Raw genomic sequence first — 24,236 nt, 5'->3', positions numbered from 1 at the left:
CAGTGCTCAGAAGTCCACTGGAGACACAGTAGAAGAATCAGGCATTAAAATGGCAGGCAATGCAAACCCCTTTCCCCAGCTCGTATTAGAAAGAAAAAGGTTTAACCTATCCTAGTGTTATTGTGTGTAGCAAGAAACATGTGGCGTTTAAAAATTATTTTCTACAGAACAAATTCTGCTAGTATCTCTACGATAGCCTCAAAAATCTCATGATGCATGGCACTACGATACAGTCCTGTTCCACAGACACACGTGCATCCCTGCAAGGGTGTATTCAGCAGGGTGGCACACAAATATGGATTCACTATAATTTAAATCAGATTTGCTATTTATTAGTGCAATATACAGATCCAGCTTTGAGAAAAGAAATCCTCTTTCCTTATCCACCTTAAACACCTGCTGTTACGGCAAATGGAAGCCTCCCTAATACACCACCAGCTACACACAGCTAAGGAAAGGATGGGGAGCGACGTCTCGGCTTCCGCACCAGCAGCGGCTCCCAGCCATGTCGCCACATGTTCTATGCCTCAACCGTCATTACTATTAAAGCTACCGGGAGGAGCCGAGGCCACACGGCAGGTGCAGCCTCGGGGGCTTTTAGCTCGCCACGCGAAGCAACGCAGCATCAGTGTGGCAAGCCCTGCTCGGCGCTTGCCGAGTGGCTGTGCCGCGGCGAGCAGGGCTGTGCCGCGGCACCCAGCGCGGCTCTACAGGTCCTGCTCCGCGCCGGCGGCGGGGCTGCGCGGCTCAGCAACGGCGCCTCGCCGCCGGCCGGTACCGGGGGTCCCGGCTCCGGGGGGCGGCAGGGCAGCCCCCCTCCTGCGGGTACCGCTGCCCCGTCCTCCATCACTGCAGGGATCTTTGAGGCCCCGTCACCCAGCCTGGGCTGCGGGGGAGCGGAGAGGAGGAGGTGGAGGAGGAGGAGGAGGGCTGCTCCCGCGCGGCTCCGCAGCGGCCCGGGGCCGGGCCCTTACCGATGCGCCGCACGTAGTGTTTTGCAGGAAGTTTCCACGCTCCTCAGTTTAATCTGTGCAAAGGGGGGGTTGGAGAGGAGCGCGGCTGAACGGCGATGGCAGGGGGCGGGCGGGGAGGAGGAGGAGGCGGTAGCAGCAGCGGCCGCATTTAATTTTTTAATTAGGGCGGTTTGAGCATCTCCCGGCGGGGTCGCATCGCCGGGTGGCGAGGGGAGCCCGGGCGAGCCACCCCCGCCACCCGGGACCACCCCCCGTCCCCCGGGGCCGCAGCCGCGCGAGCCGTCGGGGCTCCAGCCTGGGTTTTCGACAGCGGCCGAACCGGGCCCGGAGCCGCGGAAAGCTCCGCGCTCCGCCACCATGGGCAGCGCGGGCGCGGCGGAGAAGGGTTCGTAGCGCGGGCGGCGCGGGGGGCGCGGGGGGCCTGACCTTGCGGCACCGCCCGGCCCGGCCCGCGGGCGGCAGGCACCCCCGGGCGGGGGGCGGCCGAGGGGCGGAGGGAGGGTAAACGCGCAAATCTGCGCCCCCCCAGGGACGCGGGGCCGGTGAAAGTGAAGGCTCTGCGTGCAACCCTACAGCAACAATTGCTCTGCAGGTGCTCGCTCTCTCGCAGCCTCCATCCCCGGGGAGGCAGGCAACACTTTCCCACGTTCACAAGTTCAGGATGATGCTAGTGAACGTTTTATTTTCCTGTCCCTCTATATTATCCAAACCTAGACCACGTATATGAATTCACAGCACAGGAGCTCTCGTCCAACAGAGACTCCAGGCTTGCGTATTTACGAAGGATGAAATCTCATTTCTGCAATTCATTGCTTGTCTGAAGGCTGGAAGTGTCACTGCCCGGCTGCTGCTTCTTTGCAGGGGAATGCCATTCATGTGAAAGTGTTGCCTGCACCCTGAGTGCTGCAAAAGCACTGCCTGTTTTGGGGGGGCTTTGCTCTCCTTGCAGAACAGTTAGCCATGCCTTCATCTGCTGGGCATCCATGCCCTGACCTTCCTACCTTACATCTCCCTGTATGCTGTCTTAGAAACCTTACCCCAAAGAGACAGCCTTCTCCCCAGCAATTCCGAGAATACAGGCATGCAGTGTGCACAGGAGCATGACAGGTTGGCTGTGTGGTCACAGAGCTGTTTTTGCAGCATTTCTGGCCATGTGTTGTTAACTCAGATGGCTTAGACCCTTTGGACAATTCCACATTCTTGCTGATTCCTGTTTCATTAGGTCTTTTCCATTGCTAATCCTTTTGCCCTACCACCTCCTATGCCCAATTCCTGTAATAGCATTCCTGGAATACAGTTCAGTTTCCTTGACCAGATAGCTAAGTGTAAATGAAGTGCTGCTGAAACTCCCAGAGGATGCCTGTTTATGTCCCTAACCACACCAGCACCTTTTCAATTCAGGTTTGCTGTCACTGAAACACAAGCCTGGGACTGAAGCTATTTTGAAGTACCTTCAGAATGACCAGATCCATGAACCAGCAGCTGGGCTGCAGACATCCAAGGGGAGAACAGATGGCAACTGATTTAGTCCATTTTGTTACACACTATCGTTTATGAAGTGAGTTTGCAGGCACCTGAGGCTTAATCATGCCAAGAGGATGAATGCTCCCAGCTTGAGCAGACGTTACGGGTACTCATTTCCAGTACTGAGCCATTACAAAAAAAAAAAAAAACCCTATAGGGGGCTCTATGAGGGAAGGACTGAAACCCAAAATACAAGGAAGATTATTGAGGAAGTCTCTATTACAGACTTACTGGCTACTGTCTTAATCTTCTCAGTATCTCCAAAAACATAGGGGTGAATGCTAGGTCTAAAAAAACTGATGCCCAAACCACCAAAAAGCTGGGGCTGGGATCTTCAATCCACACCAAAGATTGGCAGAGTTGAGCTGGTGATGCTGCTAGAATAAGAATTTCAACATCTTTCTTCCAGCTGCCTCACAATACTTAGAGCTCATGGTGTTCCCCTTCACCCTCCACAGGTGCAGCCAGCACCCCCAGCTCATACCTCTGTTCTTACCTCAGGGGTCTATGTGCTAAGTTATTTTCCTCATTCTTATTTTCTCTAGGACTCCGATTGTTTCTTCTGGCCTCACAAGGGCCTCCAATGGCCTTTTATTTCACAGCAGGATGTTAAAGAGCCTTTCTTTATGCCAGTGTTTTTATACAGGCAATAAATCAAAGGATGAATAGAGTCTTGACCTATAAAAAGAAGTCAAGAGGGATCAGTCTGAGGCCAGCCCCTACAAAATGACTCTGCAGATTCTAACTGATATAATGCCTGTCCCCATCATACTGCCCTAAAGGTTATCTTCAAGGATTTTTGGATCCAGGCCATGTTAGTATTCATGGTCTTCTGACTCACAACTTGACACATACACTGCAGCAAATGAAAGGGTGTCTGACTAACTGGGAGAGGACATCTAACCTGTATGCAGCACTAAAATGTGAAAACAGTAAAAAGGCACTCAAGGTCAGTCTTGGTACCACAGTGTTGGGGATACATAATTAGAGCAAAATGTTCTGGGAACTTTAAGGCTTCAATTACAATTTCTGAAATTTGGGACAAGGAAGAGAAGAACTTAAAGCTTAAGCAAAATGGCCACTCTTTTCTCATGCAGCTGTTTCAGTCAAATTCTTACTACTCCATGTTCCAGCATCAGTCAAGCTTTGCAGAGATCTGTCCCATAACATCTCCTGACAAACTCATAACATACAAACAAATCCCACTAATTCCAGTGTGTAATCTGAAAAATTAGTAAGGCTGGAAGTCATATTCTTGGAATATGACTTTCTACAGTGAAGAAATGTCACCTCAAACACATACATATTTCTTTGGACTCAGCTCAAATGCAGGGTTCTCCATGGCCAGCCTGTTCCCAAGATTTCTCTCCATGTCTTTCAGGATAACAATCAGGTTTTTGGGTCTGGCTTTCCCAGGTAGTGTCTACATATCATTTTATAAGCCTCTAATTTAATTTTTATAACCCAGTGTCCTAGGACTTTTGGAAGGTAATTTTTTTCCTTGACTGGCTCGTGTTCAAATCAACTGATTTGTGACATAAATTTGTGATATTGAACTTTCTGTGATTTTTTTTTTTCCTACAGAAGGTCAAACTTAATAGAAAAATTGGAAGTATGCCCAATGAAAATCCGTACAGCAGGTGGGCTTTATCGATGATGTATTTTCAGAAAATAAATATTGATTGTTGTTGACATTACTTCTAATTCCCATAGGCTATGTCTGGATCTTTTCTCCAATTTAACAGGAATTAAACCAGCATGACCCAAAGAGCAGAATATCATTCAAAACAAGGAAGGATCTCATCCACAGCTCTATAGAATAAACATGGTTGGTTGTTATGCTCTGGCAAAGGGGTAAAGACTGTAATAGGAAACCATGTTATTTAATGCCTAATATATTGAGGGTTATTGCAAAAAAGAAAAAGACTTGTGCCTTGTCCTTTTAATCCTTTTTTTAAATTTTTCATTCTTTAGCATAATATTCCAAAATCCACAAATTCTGAAGTGAGGAAGGAGACACCAAACAAGATAAAAGTTCTGTCCATTTCTGTCCTCTGAGGAATACCAAATCTTATTTTTAGTTTTCCTGTTGTTACTAATTGTAGCCTGACTCAGGATATGGCTACTTTCAGGCATGACTGCAGTACAGATACTGGAGCTCCCTTTAAACTGGCTAGCAGCACAGGTACCTGAAGCAGTGTAGCCATGGCAGCACAGAGCTCTGGGTGGCCTAATTACTCTGCCAAGAAATAAATGGATACTGGGAATTCCCTGGGGAAAGATGGATAAATTTTTAACAAAAAGACTTTTCCCCCGAGGCGTGTTAGTTAAATAGGTGTTAACAAGAGCCAAAAAACCTCAAGCTCCAACCTTAGAATAAAAATGTCTTTGTCCTTTGGCACTTCTGATGTCCCAGTCTTTCCAATTCTCCTGCTGCCTATAGAGACAAAAGAAAGATCTGATGGAAAACCTAAAATAAAGCAGAATGATTCCCACCACCAACTAAAATCTATAAAATCTCCTTAAAAAGACGAAAATGAAAGTCTCTCCTGGCTGGAAACACACAGAGCTCTCCTGGTAGCAATGGTGGGGTGGAGATGCTCAAGCATCCTGCCCCTATAGGACACACATCAGGGTCAGTCCCCTGAGCTCCATGAGGAGCATGTTCAGACCTGGTGTTTACTATGCCTGTAAAAATGTCAGGATATGTATGTATTTAATGGGGAAGACCAAGGAGAAGAAACAAATGAGAGCAACATTTAGGGGAAGGGAATTTACTTCTGTTATCTCTTCTCCCACTGATCTTTCCTCATACACAAGAGTGGACATGTATAGAGGAAGGTGAAGGGACAATTTTACCAATATGCTCGCTTTCTTACAAACTCAAAATGCACACAGCATTTTTCTGAAAATGGAGCCCAAGACTTCACTAAAATTGCACACAGAATGTTTCATTTTACAAGTTGAATCTATTTGTTTAGGTTTACAAGCTAAATGACATGAGCAAAATCCACATTATTTGGCTGAAATTCCATCTGAAGTCAATGTAGTTTAACTAGTTTAAGGACTGCGCCATAAAGCCATTTCAGAAAATGTACTGGTTTCTCCAGGTGGAGACCTTGGTGAGTATTGCCAAACCAGAATCTGTAGGCTTGTGCCCAGTCTGACAAAGCACTGATTGCAACAGCCACGTGCTCAAATTACTCTGTTTTGAAGAGGCAGAAAGCCAGAAAATTGTGAGTTTGCTGTCTCATAACAGAGGCCAGTAAGTGGATGGTGTGTAGAGGCTAAAAGTTGCAATTTTACCACATTAATTTAAATGTGAAAAAACAACAGGACACTACTAAAATCCAGGCTGGTTTTCATTTCGAAATGTTCATATGCTACAGCTCGGATATACACACCCATTTAGATCTAACCAAACTGATTCTACTTTTCTATGCAGGCAAAGAAGCAATAGAGGTGAAAATCCCACAGAGTCACCAGGATGTGATGCCCAATGATGAGCAGTAATTACTGCAGCAACACTTCAGCCAGCATGAGTGTCAATGAAATGTCTGCCTTCCCTCTGACTTTAGAGCAAAAAACTGGCTTTGCCTTTGTGGGGATTTTGTGTGTTTTCTTGGGACTTCTAATTATCAGATGCTTCAAAATCTTGCTCGACCCCTACAGTAGTATGCCTTCCTCTACATGGGAAGATGAAGTTGAGGGGTTGGATAAAGGAACATTTGAATATGCTCTTGCATGAAAACTCACAGAATATCCTGCCTTAAAATTGTTGTTGATTTCATTTTGGAAACCAACTGTTGTTAATTTGTTATATATATCTGCCTTTTGGAGATATGTTGGTGGCATCCATTTTGTTAAATAAATATCTGTTGCAAACTCAAAAGGCACTTCATGTTTTTTTTTATTTGAGGAACAATGGAACAGTAGATAAGAAATGGTTAACAGCAAAGAAACACTACAATAAAAAATTCACTAGAAAGTTATCATGGCCAAAAAGTATTTTAAGACTCAGATGATATCTGCCTCTTCAGAGGAGAATCTCATTTCTACTGTATCTCATGACAGGCTGGAGAGAAAGGTGAAGGACAAAAGACAGGCTCATGAATGGTGAATGCTTAAGTGGTAACTCCCTCCCCTCCTCATTTGACACAATTTTCTGAAGCTTAGAGACTGTGATTGTATACTGAGAATACAAAAGTGGGGAATAAAAAATGGTTGTGGCTCAGCAGAAGTGCCTGCAAGAGGTGTGTGTCCATGTTGCTGAGATGAGAGGAACAAGTGTTGGTCCATGCTACCAATAATAAGGAACTGACGGGAAAGCTGAAGATCAATTGCTAACTCACCTCTGACCTTCCAAGAAGAGCAGGTCCTGTACTACTGACTGTTTATAGGGAAAGTGTATGTTGCTTCTCCTGTGTGAAACTTGATGTGGTCCTCTGCAATCAGTGTGTAGCTCTCAGGAGAGTATTTTTTTGATAGGTCTCTGTTCTCCTACTCTGCAGCAACAGAAAGTCAAACAGAATTAGTGGAAGGGAAACAAACATCATTAAGGAAATTTTTTACTCTACAAACATTCAGCAATACAAAACATACTACCTGCTCAGAACTCCAGTCCAAACCACACCGCCACAGTCCCAGTCCACCAGCATCTCACATATTGTTAAAAATTTTAGGTGAAAGGGAAAAAGTAAATGTTAAGTAACCAATCTTACAGTCTGGCTGAACTGGTCAAGTCATGCCATTTTTTTTACTCCACTTGGTTGTGGAAGATGATTCAGTTTGAACTGGAACTTAAACTGTCTGGTTAACAGCTCCCAGCAGTAGTTATACCAGCTTGGCAAGGCTGAAGCAGAGACAGTCATACTGCATCCCCATTTGTACTCAGCCCCCGAAAGGGACAGGGGTCCAGAGCTGATGGGAGATCTCTCTACTCTCCAGCCCCTCTCCACAGCTGGTTCTTCAGTTTGTGCTCCTACAGCTGTGCACAGTGTATGATCTGGACTGTCAAGCTGAAGAATTGGTCATAGGAGATCCTATCAAGGCAGAAGAACTAACAGTGAAAGCAGAGACTCAAATCTGGATATTCAAGGTCACCCTCGTATACACAGCTGTTTAGCAAGTGTGACAGTACTTGACAGAAATTCAATTCAGTTTTTAAGAAGGTTGGCATTAGAATTTTAAGCACTGTCACTTTTGCTAAACGGCTCTGTTTGCAACAAGGAGCAAAGACAAGGAGATCAGTTACAGCAGTTGGTTTCTTTTGCATGTATTCTGAAAAATACGTATTGCCCCTTTTGCCCTATGTACTAGGCAGAGGCAGTCAGTGGGACAGCAGACCACAAGTGCCATTTGGAACATGAAATACTTGATTGTACAGGGAAGGACGTGAATATTCTGTCTGAAGAATATAAGAGAGGAACAGCCAACACTAATCTACAGTGATTCATTTGAATTATAAAACATAAAACAATTTTGTGAATGTAAGAGTTTTTAAACTGCTTTGGATTCTGCATTTTAAAAAAATGCCAGACTCTCAGAGATTCAGTATATTGTATTTACCCTAGTTAATTTAACCACAAAATCAAAGGTAGATATCAGTAGACTGATTCATGTGATCTGTTACTGCTGGATAGGATCACCCACTGCAGAGACCTGACACTGTCATTCTCTTTACATACACCTAATCAGCACAGCTGAGCTCTGTGCTGTCAGGTTAGAATGCTGAAGGTACTTAAGTTATCTGGGTTAAATATAGTTCAGTTATCTCTAAACTACACAGCAAACATACCCAAAGAACCCCAGTACTGTCTTACTACTTTTGTTCTTGACTCAATCTATTGCTGGAAGCAATTATCAAATTCCCTCATGATTACAAAGCTTCATCATTTCCTGCCTGCCCTTCTCTGCACCCTCAAAAGACAAGGGAGTCAGCCTTCCCAGAAAGAATACACAGAACATAATTTTTCCAAGGTTTTCCTTAAAAATACAGAGTAAAACTTTGAACGGGGTTAGGAGCAAATGGTTCAAAAACGCATGTAGGACAAGGGGACCCACAAATGTTTGATCCCGCTGACTCCACTGGAATCTTCTGCATAAAATGTGCTGAGCAGAAGCCTGAACTCTTGTTATCTCCGTTACTATAATGCAGAACTGAAAAATAGAGAGATCATGATCTGTGCACAGAATCAGGCATAGCTGGGAGGGAAATGGAGATAACAAAAGTATTTTCAGGCCCATTAGAAATTTTGCAATACCATAAACCCAGTCATTGTAATGGATAGGTACATTTGCTGGTTAATAGTTAACAAGCTAGAATGCCTCTCTAAATCACCACCTAGAAATGTTTTGAAAGAGAGGGATTGGATGGTCTATTCAGTATATTAAGCAGGAGGAAAATCTGGCCAATAAGGCAGAGTCTGTAATGCCTCAAAGAGAGGGACACACTCATATGCATGAATAAAAGAGGCAGATTGTCCTTCCCTAAAAACACAGGATTGAATGGTAAGTTAAATTATCCTGAATAAGGTAAACTTGATTATTTATGTGCAGTGTTAGAATACTAAACACAAAATTAATGGCAAATAACAGTTGAGACACCTCTGGAAATACACTGTGAAAATCAAAGTATTATTTTCAAGAACAGCAGAAAGGTAAGAGACTTTTCTTTTCCTAGCAAAATAGTAATATTATGGAAATAAGACAGTGAAATTACAGAATCATTTTACTTGGTAGCAAAAGTCTCATTGGCATCAAAGAATCAGGATTTCATTCAGTCATAGAAATGGAAACAAACCTAGTTTCACTGACCTTAATGACAAAAGATTTGTTTTTGTCCTTCATGCCTGAAGATGAAACACTTCCTTACAACTTGAAAAGGCTGAAGGAAGCAGAATGCTATCTATGATCAGAAATGTGTCGTAGTAATAATAATAATAATATTGATCATCCAAACCCCGCAGAAGTAAAATAAACTAAATAAATGTAACATATTGCTGTGAGGCTTACAAAACGTTAAGCAGGAAAACCAACATAAATATGAGGGGGTTATAAAGTGGTATCATAGCAGAAAAGGTGACAGCAGAATATTATCTATAGATGATGAAAGAACTGAGAAAATGTGCTTTAGCTATATCTCACACTGAAGATGGAGGACATTTGATTATCAGCTCTTCAAATTATAATTTTGATATGTGATTTTAGAGAAAATTTATATTGCTGAGATATAAACATTGATGAGATATTTTATCTTTCTGTGCCAAGGGGCCAAATGCATTTCACAAAATCACTGAGAAATTTAAATTGGAAAAAATCTCTGGAGGTCATCTAGTCCAACCTCTTGTGAAAGCACAAAACTTTAAAAAATGCCTCTAATGGGCTTGTTTACCCAGATTTTCAGTTCATATATTCCTTTATATAGATATATTTTGTTTCTAAAACTTTCTGTTTTACATACACTTGCAGAGTTTCAAAGTCTAAGCATATTCTGTTTTAGTCAGTTTGAACAGACCTGGACTCCTATGGAACTATACAGGTCTATACAATCACACTCCCTTATCTCCTTAGAAGTATGTTTCAAGACATATGGATTGCCATTGTTTCAACAGCTCATTTCAGGGCCATCTAGGCCATGCTGTAAGTTGCTGCAATGGTACTTAACCCGCTAAAGGCCTTATATTTAAGTGCCTCTTTTGCTCTTGGGGGTTTTTTTTGTTTGTTTTTTTGAGGGGGTCTGTGGGGCAAAGTGGAGGTGGGAAGCAGATTGTACAACTATCATATGTTCGCCTCTCTATGGGCTGCCACTCAGAGGGACCTAGACAGGCTAGAGGAATGGGCCAACGGGAATGTCATGACACTCAACAAGGACAAATGCCAATCCTGTACCTTGGACAAACTAAACCCCTGCACCATACAGGCTGGGGCCTCACTGGCAGGAAGCAACTCTTCTGGAAGGGACCAGGTGAGCAGCAGGCTACAGAGGAGTCAGCACCGTGCCCTGGGAGCAATGAAGGTGAAAAGTGTCCTGGGCTGAGTTAACAGGACCACAGCCAGTAGATCAAGCAAAGTGATCATTCCCCTCTATTCAGCACTCATCAGACTGTACCTAGAACCCAGTTTCTAAATTTGTCTACTTGTCCCCCGCTACATGCCCATGTAAGAAAGATGTTGATAAATTTGTGTGTGTCTGATGGAGGGCCACAAGATGGTCGGGGGTAGAAGCCTTTGCCCTATAAGGAAACAGGGCTTGTTTAACCAGAAGAAGAAAAAGCATTAGTGGAACCTAAGCAGCGCCCCCATACTTCCATGGAGGTTACTGACAAGGCAGAGCCATGCTCTTTACACAGCAGAAGAGTGAGAGGTGATGGTAATAGAGTGACACATGCAAGGTCCCAAATGGATATAAAGGGAAAAAAAAAAAATTGAGGACAATTAAGTAGTAGAACAGGCTGACAAGGCAGATTGTGGAATCTGCCCTTAGGAGATGTCAAGACCTGACTGGTAAAAGCCCCGAGTAACCTGATTTACATTCAGTGTTCCCTCTGCTTTGAGTGGGAGGTTGGACTAGATAAGCCCCCAAGGTCCCTTCCAATCTGTGTGATTCTATGACTTGCTACAATTTCTTTCAAATCATCTTAAAGGGTATTTTGAGTGTACAAATATAAAATTGAGTGTAAAATTCTATGAACCTTCCAACGCCTAGGACTATTTTTAATATTTCTCAATAATTACTACTTTACCATAGTCATTTATTTCCTCCATTATAATTTAGGAAACCCAATGCTATTTTTGGATCTGTTTCAGTTGCCTATTTATTCCTCCATATTACATTAATTTTATTTACTTAAAAAAAGAACAATTTGCTATATCTTAATTGCCTGATCACAAATTGTCGCCATCCTGGAACTACTGAAAACTTAAAGCCTAGCTTTTGTAGTTAATTTAAAAAAATGTGTTTGATTCAAGCTTTTAATGCAAATTTAATTTTAGACTATGAGAGAAATATACATGGTAGCATAATACTTAAGTGGAACTTGAACACTAAATGGACTTCATGGAATCTTGTGTCATATCCCTTGTACTGCCTACACTTTCACTGGCTTCAATTAAACACTGAATTATTAGAAGAAACACTATATTTGAAAATCAATTTTAGGTACTTGGAATCTGATCCAAAGCCCATTTTATACAGATAGTGTCGCAAATCCTGATTTAGGGTTCTGCCAACTATGCCAGTTTGCCGTGAATCCTGATTTAGGATCCTGCTGACTGCCAATTGCTGACTGTCACAAATGTGTGATTTAGGTCACTTAAAGAATCACCATCAAAAGCATTAGCAAAAGTGGTTTTAATATGATGTTGTAAAAGTGTGACTTAACAAAGTTCAAGGGGAAGGTTCACTCTATTACTGTATGGCACAATCATTTGAACAGTGATTCAAAACTATCAAGGCACAAATCAAAGTTACCAAGACAAAATCAAAGTTTCCAAGACAAAATCAATGTTACCATATGTTTTGCTCATTAAGGATAGCAATTAAACTACAAGGTTATGTGTGATATCAGTCGCTTACCAAAGATCTGTTGCTGGCAAAAGGTCTCTCTGCCTTGATAAGCAACCTTGAGAGGTGTCCCAACTCAAGGGGAGATCACTGCCATGCAGCTAGGCAGCATAGCAGGGAGAGCTCAAAGAAGGCTCACTTAGGCTGTCATATTTATGGAATAAAGTGGTTGGTTTGTAGTCAAATTACATGTGATGGAAAAAGTATTGCATAAGACCCCTTGTACTCACAACTTACTTTGTTCCTCAATAAATGAGTCTTGGAAAAGCCACCTGCTATTCATGTGTTATTCACATGATCGGTATTCCAGGCTCACGTGCATCAATGCTCACTGTGCCACTCTGCTCCTTTGCGGGTTTTCAGAGAGCAGATTGAAACTAGAGGAGTTCTTGGCCCGTTTACAGCTTAGGCCTTTATGTCCTTTGGAGCCTGTAACAAACTACTGCTAGTTTAGTTAAGGGGTCGAGTGCATCTGTCACAGATGGAAACATCCCCACAAACCCAGTCTTTGACTCAACTAATTTTTAACTCAACTAGCCATAGGATGACAGTCTCATGGATATTTGGTGAGGCAGGGGAGAGCTTATGTTGGAAAATTTATCTAACTGTGCAAGCTAATAGAAATGTTTTATTTATATTTTTTACAGCAGAAACACAGCAGACAACATTAGGAAGACTACTTAGAGATTTCAAGAGAAATTTCTCAGAACTTTGTTATTCGAAGAGCAAAGACTTCATATGCAACAGTGCTGAGCCCTTTGCTGTAGCTGCAACTAACTAGCTGCAGCCACAGAAGAGTAAACGGATCAGTGACCTAAGTCTATTGCATCCTTGAAGATGTCAATGAATAATTCGCCAAATGTATTCTTGGATCCAAATGCAAATCGGTTTCAAGTTAACATAATTAATGAAAGCCATGACAACAATGAAACATCCCAAGAGGATGTGGGCTCGGAACCACCACATTATGAAGAAACATCTTTTACTGACGAAGCACATAACAGACTGAGAATCAGTTACAGACCAGGAAAAAGAGAATTATATGACAATTTCCTTCAAAATGGGGAGAAAACAGAAGCTAGTTTACATCCCTATGATACTCACACTAAAATGTATTATCTACAGACTTTTGGCCATAACACAGTGGATCCAGTTCCCAAAATTGATTATTATAGAAACACTGGCAGCGTCAGTGGGAATAAGCTCAGCAGACCAAGCTTATTAGAAATTCATGAACAACTGGCAAAGGTAAGTGGAAAGGAAAGATACAAATTTTCTCTATTCCATTTCCAGGCTGTTAATTCTGTTTATTAATATGAGAAAGTCCTTAAATTCATGGACCTTACCCAAGAGAAAAAGTACAAGTAATCACCTACCATATTTCCTTTGGTAGCTGCAATATGTTTTCTGCCATGTACCCTGCTCAAAGCAAAGATTTTTATTAAAAGGTGATAGTAATGTACTTGATTAGGCAGAAAAACATAGCTTAATCTTGTCTAAAAGTATAGAACTACTGAATCTCTTCTGTTTCACTTAAGAGTTAGGATGGCAGATGATGAATATCAATTAATAATTTAACCAAGCTACACAATTCACACTTATTCTAAGCTTGAATTTAACATCAATGCATAACTAAGTTTCACACATTCCTCTGCTGTATTCATTAACATATATCTATCTACAAGTATTGTAAAAAACGTTATGTGCAATAAATGCAATTTTAACTAATCAGAAATCCAAAGCACTACATGTTTATTGCTCTAACAAACCATTCAAACAGCAAGAATCCAGAACAAGGGTGCTAAGGGCTGTTTCTCCTCTCCCCTTCTGAGTGGAGCTACTTTTGGTGAACACAATGTAGGAGTTTACTATTGATGCATACGACCAATAGATTTATGTAAAAAACTTCCCCTTAGCAGACCCTTCCTATATGCTCCATTTTTTTTCCCACATACACACTACAGTAAATGAATAATGAAATACCAAAACATGCCCTTTATCGTGATAATCCTCGCTTTTGTCACCCCCTATGGCTACTCACCAGAAGAATATACATTAGTTGGGTATAATCCTTTGGGGTTTGCATGTTCAAAACTTCCACAGATTGTGGAATCTGTCCTTAGGAGATGTCAAGACCTTGGTAGTATTAAGTCGGAAATACCAAATTTTCACTAATTTCCGTGTTACTGCCTCATATAGATCGGTAGGTGAATTTTGCTTTCTATTCACCTATCTAGATCTTTTAAGGCTTGATTTCCCTATGTGGAAGAATCACCTTCATGCAAAATAGATAGCATGGAAAGCCGTAATGACAACGTCCAGGGTCAAGAACAACTAGATTAAGCACTTTGAAACAGTTAACTATTAAAAAACCTATTGCAAAACAGTGGAATAATATGATACACTCTGACTTGGGTAAAATTAGACTCTTCCCCCTTAAGCAACAATACCAAGTTCTCTGTAAAAAGCAGATGAGAGATACATGATACACCTACTTACAGAATTAAAATCAAACCTTTTTTGAAGTTCTTAATTGTGCACTTGTCAGGGCAGGGCTGGAAGGAGAGAGATCACCTCTATAGTCAAACTCAGACTAAAAACGCCAATACGCAGCAAAAACCCCAATCCTTTTTCTGTGTTGGGCAAAAGTGAAATGATAAGTCTCCAGAGAAAACATGCTCTCTTCACCATTCCACTCAGTTTTACATACTTCTAAGGTCTGAATAGTTTGAACAAGCATCTGATTTTTGGATCCTGGTCGAGATCTTGTTCAAACTCCAGTTCTCTGAAGATTCATCTGTCCTAAGGAGGATTAAAATAAAGTAATGAAATCAAGCAAAAAAATAGCCATTAGGAAATTAGGACTTGATTCTTTAGGATCTTATTAGGACAGCTTCCTAGTTTTGGCCTGACTTATTTAAATTAAGGTCTCCACAGACCTGCATAAAATGGCTTACATAGAAAGGAGAAACAGGTTACCTGGGTCATCGTTTATTTCCAAAAATGAATGCAAAGTGGATGTGAAAAGGGAAGAAAATGAATTTGGGATCCCTACTCATTTGCAGAGGTATAAGCTCCCACTGAAGTGACTAAACACATTTCCATGCCTAAAAGAAACTTCCTCTTATAGAAATAATTTACTTTGGTAGTGGCCAGAGAGGAGAATAGCGTTTTGGCTTTGAACGTAATGCTGAATGAACATGTACTGAACGTTAGCATATTAGGGGATTTTCAGTTTAGACCATTACCAGAAAATTCAGGGTTTTTGCTGTTGCGTCTCTCAATGAGATGTTTATTTTAAACAAAATTAGATATATTTTCTTAGGGTTTTTTAAGGTTTTCACTTAGAGAAGATTAAAAAGAAGGCAGATTCCCTCCCAGAATAAAATGAAGAGAAAATTGCTTCACAGGTTGGAACTGTTAGGGAAGAGGAAAGAGAATCATCTAGCTTAGTCATTCCCAGACTTTCTCCAGTATCCAGTTTACAGAAGGATAATCTTATGCCTCTCAAAATAGGAAGGTGAATGTCAGAGGTAATGGGATTTTTGTTACACTGGCAACCCACTGTGCCCTTATGTGAGTTGTGGCCCTGGTCTGGGAGCCACTAACCACAGCACTGGAACAAATGACCCACTATTAGCATGGCTGGAGTCTATTCCTGGCTGTCCCATAGACTCACTTTGTGACCTTGGACAAATCACTTTGGTCAACAGAGCTTATTCTGAAGAATCAACAAACACAAGGTCACCAAATAGCAGATTGGTAGGGAAGGGAATTAAGATGGTATGAAAAGGCTGAGCTCCTATCAGGAGGCAAAAGCAGTATGTGCAGCTGGATGGGGTGCCTATCCACCAGCCCCAGCATGCAGCAGGCTCTCCAGCCACCACTAAGGAGGGGATGAAATGCCACACTGAGCGGATGGGTGTTAGATTAATAGCCCAAGATGCAGTTCTGGAGAAGATGCCTTATTCCTTTTTACTTTTACTCTAAAATCTGGGCTTATCACACCATACCCCAAGGCAATCCACCCCTCTCACCCCCAGCTTTTTTGAAACTCAAATTCTTGAAGACAATTGTCCCGTCAAAGCCCATTGCCAGATTCTGATAAGTGACATATGTTTGACTTCAGATTGCTGAACATCACATAAGCATTACCATTGTGCTTTGATGCTGGGCTTAACATCAGAAGATAAACATTAATATTTAATACACTTTTTAAATATGTAATTTTTCAAACGTCAGAATGTAAGCCAGGCTGAAAGGAACTTCAAATATCTAGTTCCCACACTGCTGGAGTCAAATGTGTGTCATCTTTTAGCAAGATGTGTCAGGTTTTGCACACATTAAGCCACAAATCGCCAATTAAATACCTAAAAAATAGTCTAAGTGCTATTTCACAGCTGATGGCTGGTGATAATTACTTGGGCTTAATATTTACCCTACATAAGAAATCATCTAACCTTTCTTCATCTTGGCTATTCTCCACACTTGTTATGGAGACTTGATGAGCTCATCATCTTTAGCCCCAGGAGAGACGAAGACTAAACTGTTCTGAAAGAAGGAAAGGATTTAAAAAAAAAAAAAAAACAAAAACAAAAACAAAAAAAAACAGTTAACTTTTTATTTTGGTAGCTTTTAAAAATGTTCTGTCATTTTTATTTCACATCCTTAATGCATGAGTAGCACAGGTACAGCTGCTTGGTAAATAACCAATCATTCACTAAAGCACACCAATTTAAAATGCATTTATGGAAGGTTTAAGGCCATAATTTATGATAATGGCATAGAGAGCACAAATTAATTCAAAGTACATAGGAAACAACTTGTTTCAAGTACAAAGACTAAACTCTTTTATTTTTTTTGTCTTTGAAATTTTAACCACAGTAGCAAAAAGCCCTCATATTACTCTGCTAATCTTCCTTAACTCACTTTAATCATTTACTGTATTTTGAGCAAACACAGCTATTATTATTTTAGGGTAAGAATTGTCAAAATTATCAGAGTAACTCAGGAGCTCAAAGTCATAGGCTTTCAATAGATCTTGTACTCCCATTCCACTTAGGGCCAAAAGGGCCATAGGCATCAAATTTAATCCATGTCGAAATGTATTATCCAGTCACTTATTTCTCATTTGTGAGCACAATCCTGGATTTACTGTGTCAAAGGCATTCTACAACCTTGCATCACAGTGTCTCTAGAGCCCCCATCCATGGGGGGAGTCCAAACATTAGCATAAGCTTCATATACAGTTGATCTTTATGTCTGTTTTGGTTTTGTTCATTGTTTTTTATTAAGTCCATGGACAAAATACATAAACAGCCTTGAACCTTAAGCAAGATGAAAAAACCTCATATGTTTCACAGAATCACAGATGTTTCCCCTCCTTGACCTGTTCAGTTAATCTGGAAATACCTTCATCCCCCTCCAAATCCTAAAAGCATCTTGATTCCTCTCCAGAAGTGACACATGCTCCTGACCCTGTGCCAGACTATGGCTAGGTACATGGTCCTTCCTGAAGGTCTTTGCAGAGGACCCAGACAATACATGGCAGTAGTTAATCTAATGCCAACTTCTCACAAAACCAGTCAGAACTTTGTGTAAAAAAAATTAAAAGAAACAAAGCAGCAATGACAATGAGTATAAGCTTCAGTACTGTAAATAATTCCTATTCAAGCCACAAGAAACATATCATGATGCTAAATTGCCTCAAAGATTCTGGGGCAGAAGAGTTTAAGAGATAAAATACAGAGTTATGTCTGTAACTGGATGTGAACAATCTAAAATTCTGGGCTATTTATTCTGGTTACACTACAAATATGGCAATTCCTAATCCTATCTACTATGGTTATATCAGAAGTGGCTAAACCACAGAAAGGATTATTCATTTACTGCATTATTTACTACATTTCACTGGCTTTTCTCTGACTGTTTTCAAGAATATGCTGCCCATTTGCTGCTGCAATTATGTTTGTACTTTATCCAACAGAAAATACCAGAGTTCATCACATAACTTTGCCATGCAGCACTCAGCTAGGTCTCTCTTCACTAGTGAGCAATTATCCCTGTTTCTGCACTTAGCATTATTCATAAATTCTTGCAGCAGCATGTGGAGGCCAACCATGAGACCCTCATTATGTTAGATGCTCTACTAACATATCAACACAACATATATGTTGAATACAGTTTACAATAAAAACAATTTAGTATCAGATAATAATGTATTTACTCTGCTTAAGCGATTCTTTCATCTTTTCTCACTGTTAGCAAGCCCACCTGCTGATGCCTGGTGTGAGCAGAATATTGCAGTCTACTCCAGAGACAGTAAAACCTTATCTTCTTTGGAATTCCTTTATTCCATGTCTCTCTTATGCAGCCAGGTGTCCTCTGCTTAGCACAAAAATGTATTTGTTTTCTGTGTGATCCTTCAGAACATAGCCGTGAGCACCGGCTCAGTCGAGAGAGTGGCTAATGGAGAAAGCACCGCTGGAGACGAGACAGCAGTCAGCAAGGAAGAAGAAAACAAAACAGGATTTGTCAAGTTCGGATGGGTGAAGGGTGTGCTGGTGAGAAACTTATCTGCATTTCTAAAAAAACCAAAATAAAATAAACTTTAAGATTAGTTCTAAAACACTAAGGTCTTTTAAGAAGAGAGGGAGGTGGACTTGAGGGATGTTTGGGGTGCTTTTTAAAAGCCTGCAATGCACACTATCACCCTTCTGGTTGTTACTACTTTCAACATTGCACTAATGCAGTATTTTTTGTTTAAAACCTAGGTAAGATGTATGCTTAATATTTGGGGTGTGATGCTTTTTATTCGACTTTCCTGGATTGTAGGTCAAGCAGGAATTGGTATGTATCTTGATTAAAATCATTTTCAACAGTGAAAGGGATAAAGAGGATAAACTATACATGATCATGATTAATATATAATCTGAGATGTGCATTTGCATGTTGAACTAAATAATGTTTTCAAATGCTTGCCAGGGTAAAAAATGTTAATCCTCCAAACTATTGGAATTTTCCAGACTCACAGCCAAATTACTGCTTAGAGGCATAGATCTGTTAACTATGCATATGATCATCACATTTGAGTATTCCTAAGCTTTAGTGAAATTTGTATTTAGATCCTGTAACAGATGTAAACTTCATGACTCGGGCCAAATTCTAATATGTGCATACAGAGTTAACCTTTAAGAGTTCACACATTGCTTATCTGTGAATCCCAAACCTTGTCATCTACATATTAAAAACAACACTTCTTCACACTTCTCTGCAAAGATGAAAACAGAACTGGAAGGAGGTCTCATCTCATCAGGATTTTGTTATTTTTAACTATAGCACAGCACTAGATACTAGTGTACTATGAAACACTAAGTTTTAAAAACTCAGCTACAGCTTTCATATACACTAACTAAGTACGCTTCATTGTATGCTGTATCTTTGCTTCTTCATTGTGCAATTTAATCAATCCAAATCCCAGATCCCAGTCTCTGGGAGACTGGGCCCCGAGGCCTCCATCTAGCATGTTGTTGAGTGTTCAGTGAAACTGGTGAGAGAGGAAAGTGCTCACAAGACTGCAAGAGTCCAGCAACTAGAAGTGCAGCTCATTAAGGTGCAATGTATCAGTAGTTGTGTGGTACCACTTCCTTTTTAGAGTTGCTGCTTTTGGAAGCACAGAAATGTGAACTGCAATGGCAGCATCACTCTGTATTACATGATCATACAGTCTAGAATAATTGGGCCCTAATCTTTGACTGGTACCCAGATGTCATAAAAAACAGCAATCCAAAAGGTGGATGGCAAGTATTACAGTTTGGATTCCAACAGAATGGAAATATTAAGTAGTCACGAGCTGGAGTCTGAACTCTGGCCTCAGGGTGTCAATTCTCCTGGTCTTGGATAAAACTCAGTGCTCAAATTCAGATTTAATATAAATATCATTCACTTCCTTATTAATGGAAGTGAAATGAAACACTGAATCGAAACATCTTCAAAATTTTGCACGATCGAAGTCTCATTTCCAACAAAATACAGCAACTCCACAGAAGTTTCACTTGAGCAAGACTCAGCTTTTTAAAAAAAGAGAAACAAATTAAATGCTTATTAAGAAAAAAATCTAGCCACAAACTTATAGAGACACAAATAGAGGGGAAAAAACACCCCAAACAAACAAAAACCAAACAATAAAAGATCCAGAACTAAGCGGAAGAACTTTACTACTTTTGCAGTGCTCCATGCGTGGCTCTAGCACTGTGCCTGACAAAGGGGTGCTTGCTGATTTTATGATGCATACCAAATGAGAGCGTACAGCCCAGGGCACTCATAAGTATATGCCTTGCCATGAAAATTCTGCATCTTAATATTGCCAAGACTTTGCTCTGGGGTTTCATGCAAAATTAGTTTTTAAGGGCAGTTTAGTAACTTATTGAGATCATCAAGAAGTATTACTTTGTTTTGAGGTGTGAGAATAGCCATGGGCAAGAGTAATTCATTTTAGAACAACTTACTTAGCAGCCATATGCCTGGTTTTCAATCTAAACTTTAATCAGATTTTAACATTAATTTGCACCAACATCAGTTACAGCCTTTCTGCTTTCACATTTAATTTTACCATTTTAATTCATTGATAAGCAGTCTCTCCTTTCTGATGGTTTATTGCTCTGCTGTTGCTTTTTAAAATTGCATGCCTTACGTAAGGAGGTTAGTTTTACTTCTGAAAATGAGACATCAAATTCCATTTGAATAATTTCTCAATGCATTTTCTGAATGTCTTATAAGCAATGAGCTTTAAGTCCCTAGCCAAGCTGCTTAAGGAGAACAGCGATGGAAGCTCATCATCACCAAGGCTCAGGGATTTCACTGGGTACTGCTACTAACATGGAAATTAAATGAGTCAGTTAAACCACCATCTGGGCACCATTTATATCCCCATCATTAGAGGGCCAAAGAGAGAAAACCCAATTATTTCCATATCCTGATAGGCTGTCTTGGGCAAAAGCTCTTACAGGGTAAAAAAATAATGTTCCAACAAGGTTCTCTGTTTATCATCAGCTGGGAAAAAAGGGACAGTATGGTCCTGACAAGGTTAAAGGTCCAAAACTAATCTGGTGTTTCCACCTAACATATGGGGACTCTCCAAAGTCTGTATTTGTACCTATACATGGACTGGTTAGCCAAAGGCAGGGAAAAACACCAAGTTTATGTTAACTGAAAATCTGCCTCTGAATATTGCAATTATGTTACCTTATGTTACATTACAGTGATGTTTTGGTTGAGTCACTTTATTTTATGCACTTTAATTCTTAAATGTTAAAATATTTTTTTTAAATTAGCATTAAAGCCTTCCCTAAGCAGTTAGTACTCATCAAATTACCAAAATATCTGACCCTATTTATCATATACATGTTAACAACATGAATCGCAAAATGCAAGAGAAAATCCTTGAAAATTACTCCTTAGCATGTACATGCACTTACCAAATAATTTTAAAACTACTTTAAGAATAATGTATCTAATTTATTCAATTTAAGAGTTAACAGCTGATTAAAAGTCACATTCAGCCACTTCTCAGGCACAAAATTTGCATGGTTTGACAATATCCTTCTATGTAACGGTGGCTGACTAAAAGGAATGACCATTTGGATTTTTTTTATACAGACCTGCGTACAAAATAGGTGCGTGACTAGCAAGAGTTCAGAAATCAATAGGATAAACATGATTTATTAGAGGTTCAAATCACTTCAAATCCTACACTATGTTATATATCATTTCTGTCTCACACATTATATTGCTTTATCTTAAAGGATTGTGATACCATGGCTATAATTTAATCAGCAAAGAACATTAATTCAGGGATTGGATGTCTATAACCATCCAGTACGAACTGAACTCAGGAATCTGATCTGGAAGCCAGAAGGTAGAAATACAGCAGATAAGTCAATATGTTTGTAGTACTTCTAGCTGGATGTCAGTTGTAGGATCCAAGTTTCAATTTGGACAAGCCCTGGTCAATAAATATTGCTACAAGCAATGTATAATCTTCAGTTCCACACTGAAGACATAGGTACCTTAGGGAAACAAGAGAGCTATTGCATAAGCGTTAGCAAGTTCAGGTAAAACTAAGAACTGATTCCATGTTTGGCACAAAATTGTAATAGTTTCTTTTTATTTTTTTTTTTTTCCCCATTTTTTTCCTCTCTTCTCATAGCTAGAAATGGGAATAGAAGCAATAATGTTGAGAGAAAAATGTCATATTATTTCTTCACCTGACTTGAAACAAGATAGTATTCTGGAACTACAAAGCCAACTCTTCTTGGTAGTGCCAGAAAATATAAGAGAAGCAATGGCTGCAATTGTAGCTTGGGAGGTCCAGTTTGTACACAAATGAAAACTTTTTCACTGGGCAGGTAGTCTAGCCCTGGAACATGTAGTCCAAAGAGGCAGTGGTATCTTTGTCCATGGAGGTTTTCAAGACCCAGCTAACCAAAGCCATCACTGATTTAATCCTGTGTTGGCAATAGTTCTGCTATGACTGGGAGGCTGAGCTACAGACCTTCAGAAGTCCCTTCCAACAAATGTTTCTATGATTCCAAATCATACTAAGCACCTCCTACTCATATAGTTTCTAGTTTCTAGCACAGTTTCACAGTGTTAACAGAAACCTTACCATATAGCCAAAGACTGGAAACATACCCAGATTTCAGAGTCTTACTCAAACTGAAACCCAGCTCACCTATAACTAATCACCTATCACTGATCTTCAGATGTTTGATTATTTCTGCTTAATTTCTGTTCAGCTAAAAAGAGAAAGACTCTAAGTTCTCCAAGATTATACATTACAGGTCACGTTTTAAAGTAAATGGCATCTAAAAAGCAGTATTTCCATTTTCAAATGTTTGTCTTGTGTTAGAGTAAAACTACTTTTTGCAGGGAGAGAGGGAGATGAGGAGAGAGTGGGGAAGTGCAGCACTTGATAGCTTGGCAAGTAGGGATATAGAAGGTTTGCACTCAGGTCTTGTCTCTCTACCTGATAGACTCTTTGTCCTGGTGCACTATGAAACTATACAGTCAGTCCTCCTCTGATTCAATATTTAATTAACTGATGAAAGACAGCAGCATTCTCACAGGAGCTCTGGTTAATGTGTCGATCACTTAAACAGCCAGGATGTATATTAAAGGCAGATATGAGCATCCATGCCAAGGGACACTTGTTTGCTCATTTCCTCCAGCCTTTGAAAATCATGAGAACTTCTGGCTCGGGTATTCCTATCAGAAAGAATCACTGCTCGAAGACTGATGGGAATAATTTACTACTGTGACATGGACTCCTTGGAAATGTTCTGCAAACTGCGAGTGGTCAACAAACCATCTTTTCAGTTTATTGCTCTGACTCTGGCCTGAAAATTCAATTTAAAGAGAGAATGATTTGTAGGAATCATGGAACATGAGTAAAATATTTTATCTTCTTATTACTGACAGGTCTTGGAGCAATCATAATTCTTCTCGCCACGATGGTAACCTCAATTACTGGGTTGTCAACTTCTGCAATAGCAACTAATGGGTTTGTCCGTGGAGGTAAAAATCTTAGGGTTACTAATGCGTTCAAGCCCAAAAAGGTCTTTGTGTATTATTTTCATATGAGACAAACCAGAGGGACGATAAACCAAATGGTACATCTAAAGGAACTGGAAGGTAACAATTCTAGCCACCTCTAATCACAATTTATGGCATGCTTGAGTTGTCATTTTTAATAAATCCCAGATTTCAGTTCAGTCTGTGAAGTACATTTCAGATGTTCCTGCCTACGGCTGAGGAGGGATGCTTCCGGCTATTCATGGAGTTCTGTTACCTTTCAGCAGTTCTTTCTTATTCAGAGCATTCCAGGTTGGACATCCTTGGACACAGAAAGCATGAGGCATCTCTTCCTCTCATTTTAAAGACTGATGCAGATCAGTGGATCTATTCAATTTATAAAACTCTTTACATTTCAGCCACTCTTTGGAAGATGAGTAAATAATTTTGCCGGAAAAGTGCATGTCAGGTATTTTATGAAACAAAGTTTTAGTGCATTTCAGAGCCTTAAAGTTATAACTGGTCTGGTCTAACCTCTGTGGAAAATGGCAAGGTCTTACTACATCATTTAAGCAGAACAGGTATTTGAATACACTTGAATA

At 40.3% G+C, this 24,236-nt stretch overlaps 2 protein-coding genes and 1 long non-coding RNA gene across 9 annotated transcripts in view; 2 read left to right on the top strand and 1 right to left on the bottom strand.

The window, feature by feature from the left end:
• Positions 1-1,115: 1,115 nt before the first annotated feature.
• On the top strand, positions 1,116-6,390 carry CTXN2 (cortexin 2). 4 transcript variants are annotated; one of them, XM_074837032.1, is made up of 4 exons: positions 1,116-1,359; positions 4,083-4,138; positions 4,244-4,326; positions 5,944-6,390. In XM_074837032.1, the coding sequence occupies exon 4, from the start codon at positions 5,998-6,000 to the stop codon at positions 6,244-6,246; it is 249 nt and encodes an 82-aa protein (XP_074693133.1). In that variant the 5' UTR covers positions 1,116-1,359; positions 4,083-4,138; positions 4,244-4,326; positions 5,944-5,997; the 3' UTR covers positions 6,247-6,390. The 4 variants fall into 4 exon arrangements, with proteins under 4 accessions (XP_074693133.1, XP_074693130.1, XP_074693132.1 ...); XM_074837029.1 differs by lacking the exon at positions 4,244-4,326; XM_074837031.1 differs by lacking the exons at positions 4,083-4,138; positions 4,244-4,326.
• LOC141928588 (uncharacterized) lies at positions 4,349-12,325 on the bottom strand. The gene is made up of 3 exons (XR_012624802.1): positions 12,076-12,325; positions 6,851-7,003; positions 4,349-4,935 (listed from the first exon to the last, which is right to left on the bottom strand). It is a non-coding gene; the product is annotated as an uncharacterized LOC141928588 (long non-coding RNA).
• The window catches only part of SLC12A1 (solute carrier family 12 member 1), a 52,105-nt gene continuing 36,812 nt past the window's right edge, over positions 8,944-24,236 (top strand). For 2 of the 4 annotated variants that reach the window (XM_074837028.1, XM_074837025.1), the window contains exons 1-5: positions 9,019-9,157; positions 12,711-13,311; positions 18,492-18,626; positions 18,837-18,912; positions 23,542-23,637. In XM_074837028.1, the coding sequence (XP_074693129.1) occupies positions 12,901-13,311; positions 18,492-18,626; positions 18,837-18,912; positions 23,542-23,637 (718 nt within the window). In that variant the 5' untranslated portion in view covers positions 9,019-9,157; positions 12,711-12,900. The other 2 variants (XM_074837026.1, XM_074837027.1) reach the window with 2 other exon arrangements.

The sequence above is a fragment of the Strix aluco genome, chromosome 12 (assembly GCF_031877795.1).
Source record: "Strix aluco isolate bStrAlu1 chromosome 12, bStrAlu1.hap1, whole genome shotgun sequence".
NCBI classification, from domain to species: Eukaryota; Metazoa; Chordata; class Aves; order Strigiformes; family Strigidae; genus Strix; species Strix aluco.
Note: the sequence above shows the minus strand (reverse complement) of the source record. Positions and strands in the feature narration are given on the sequence as shown.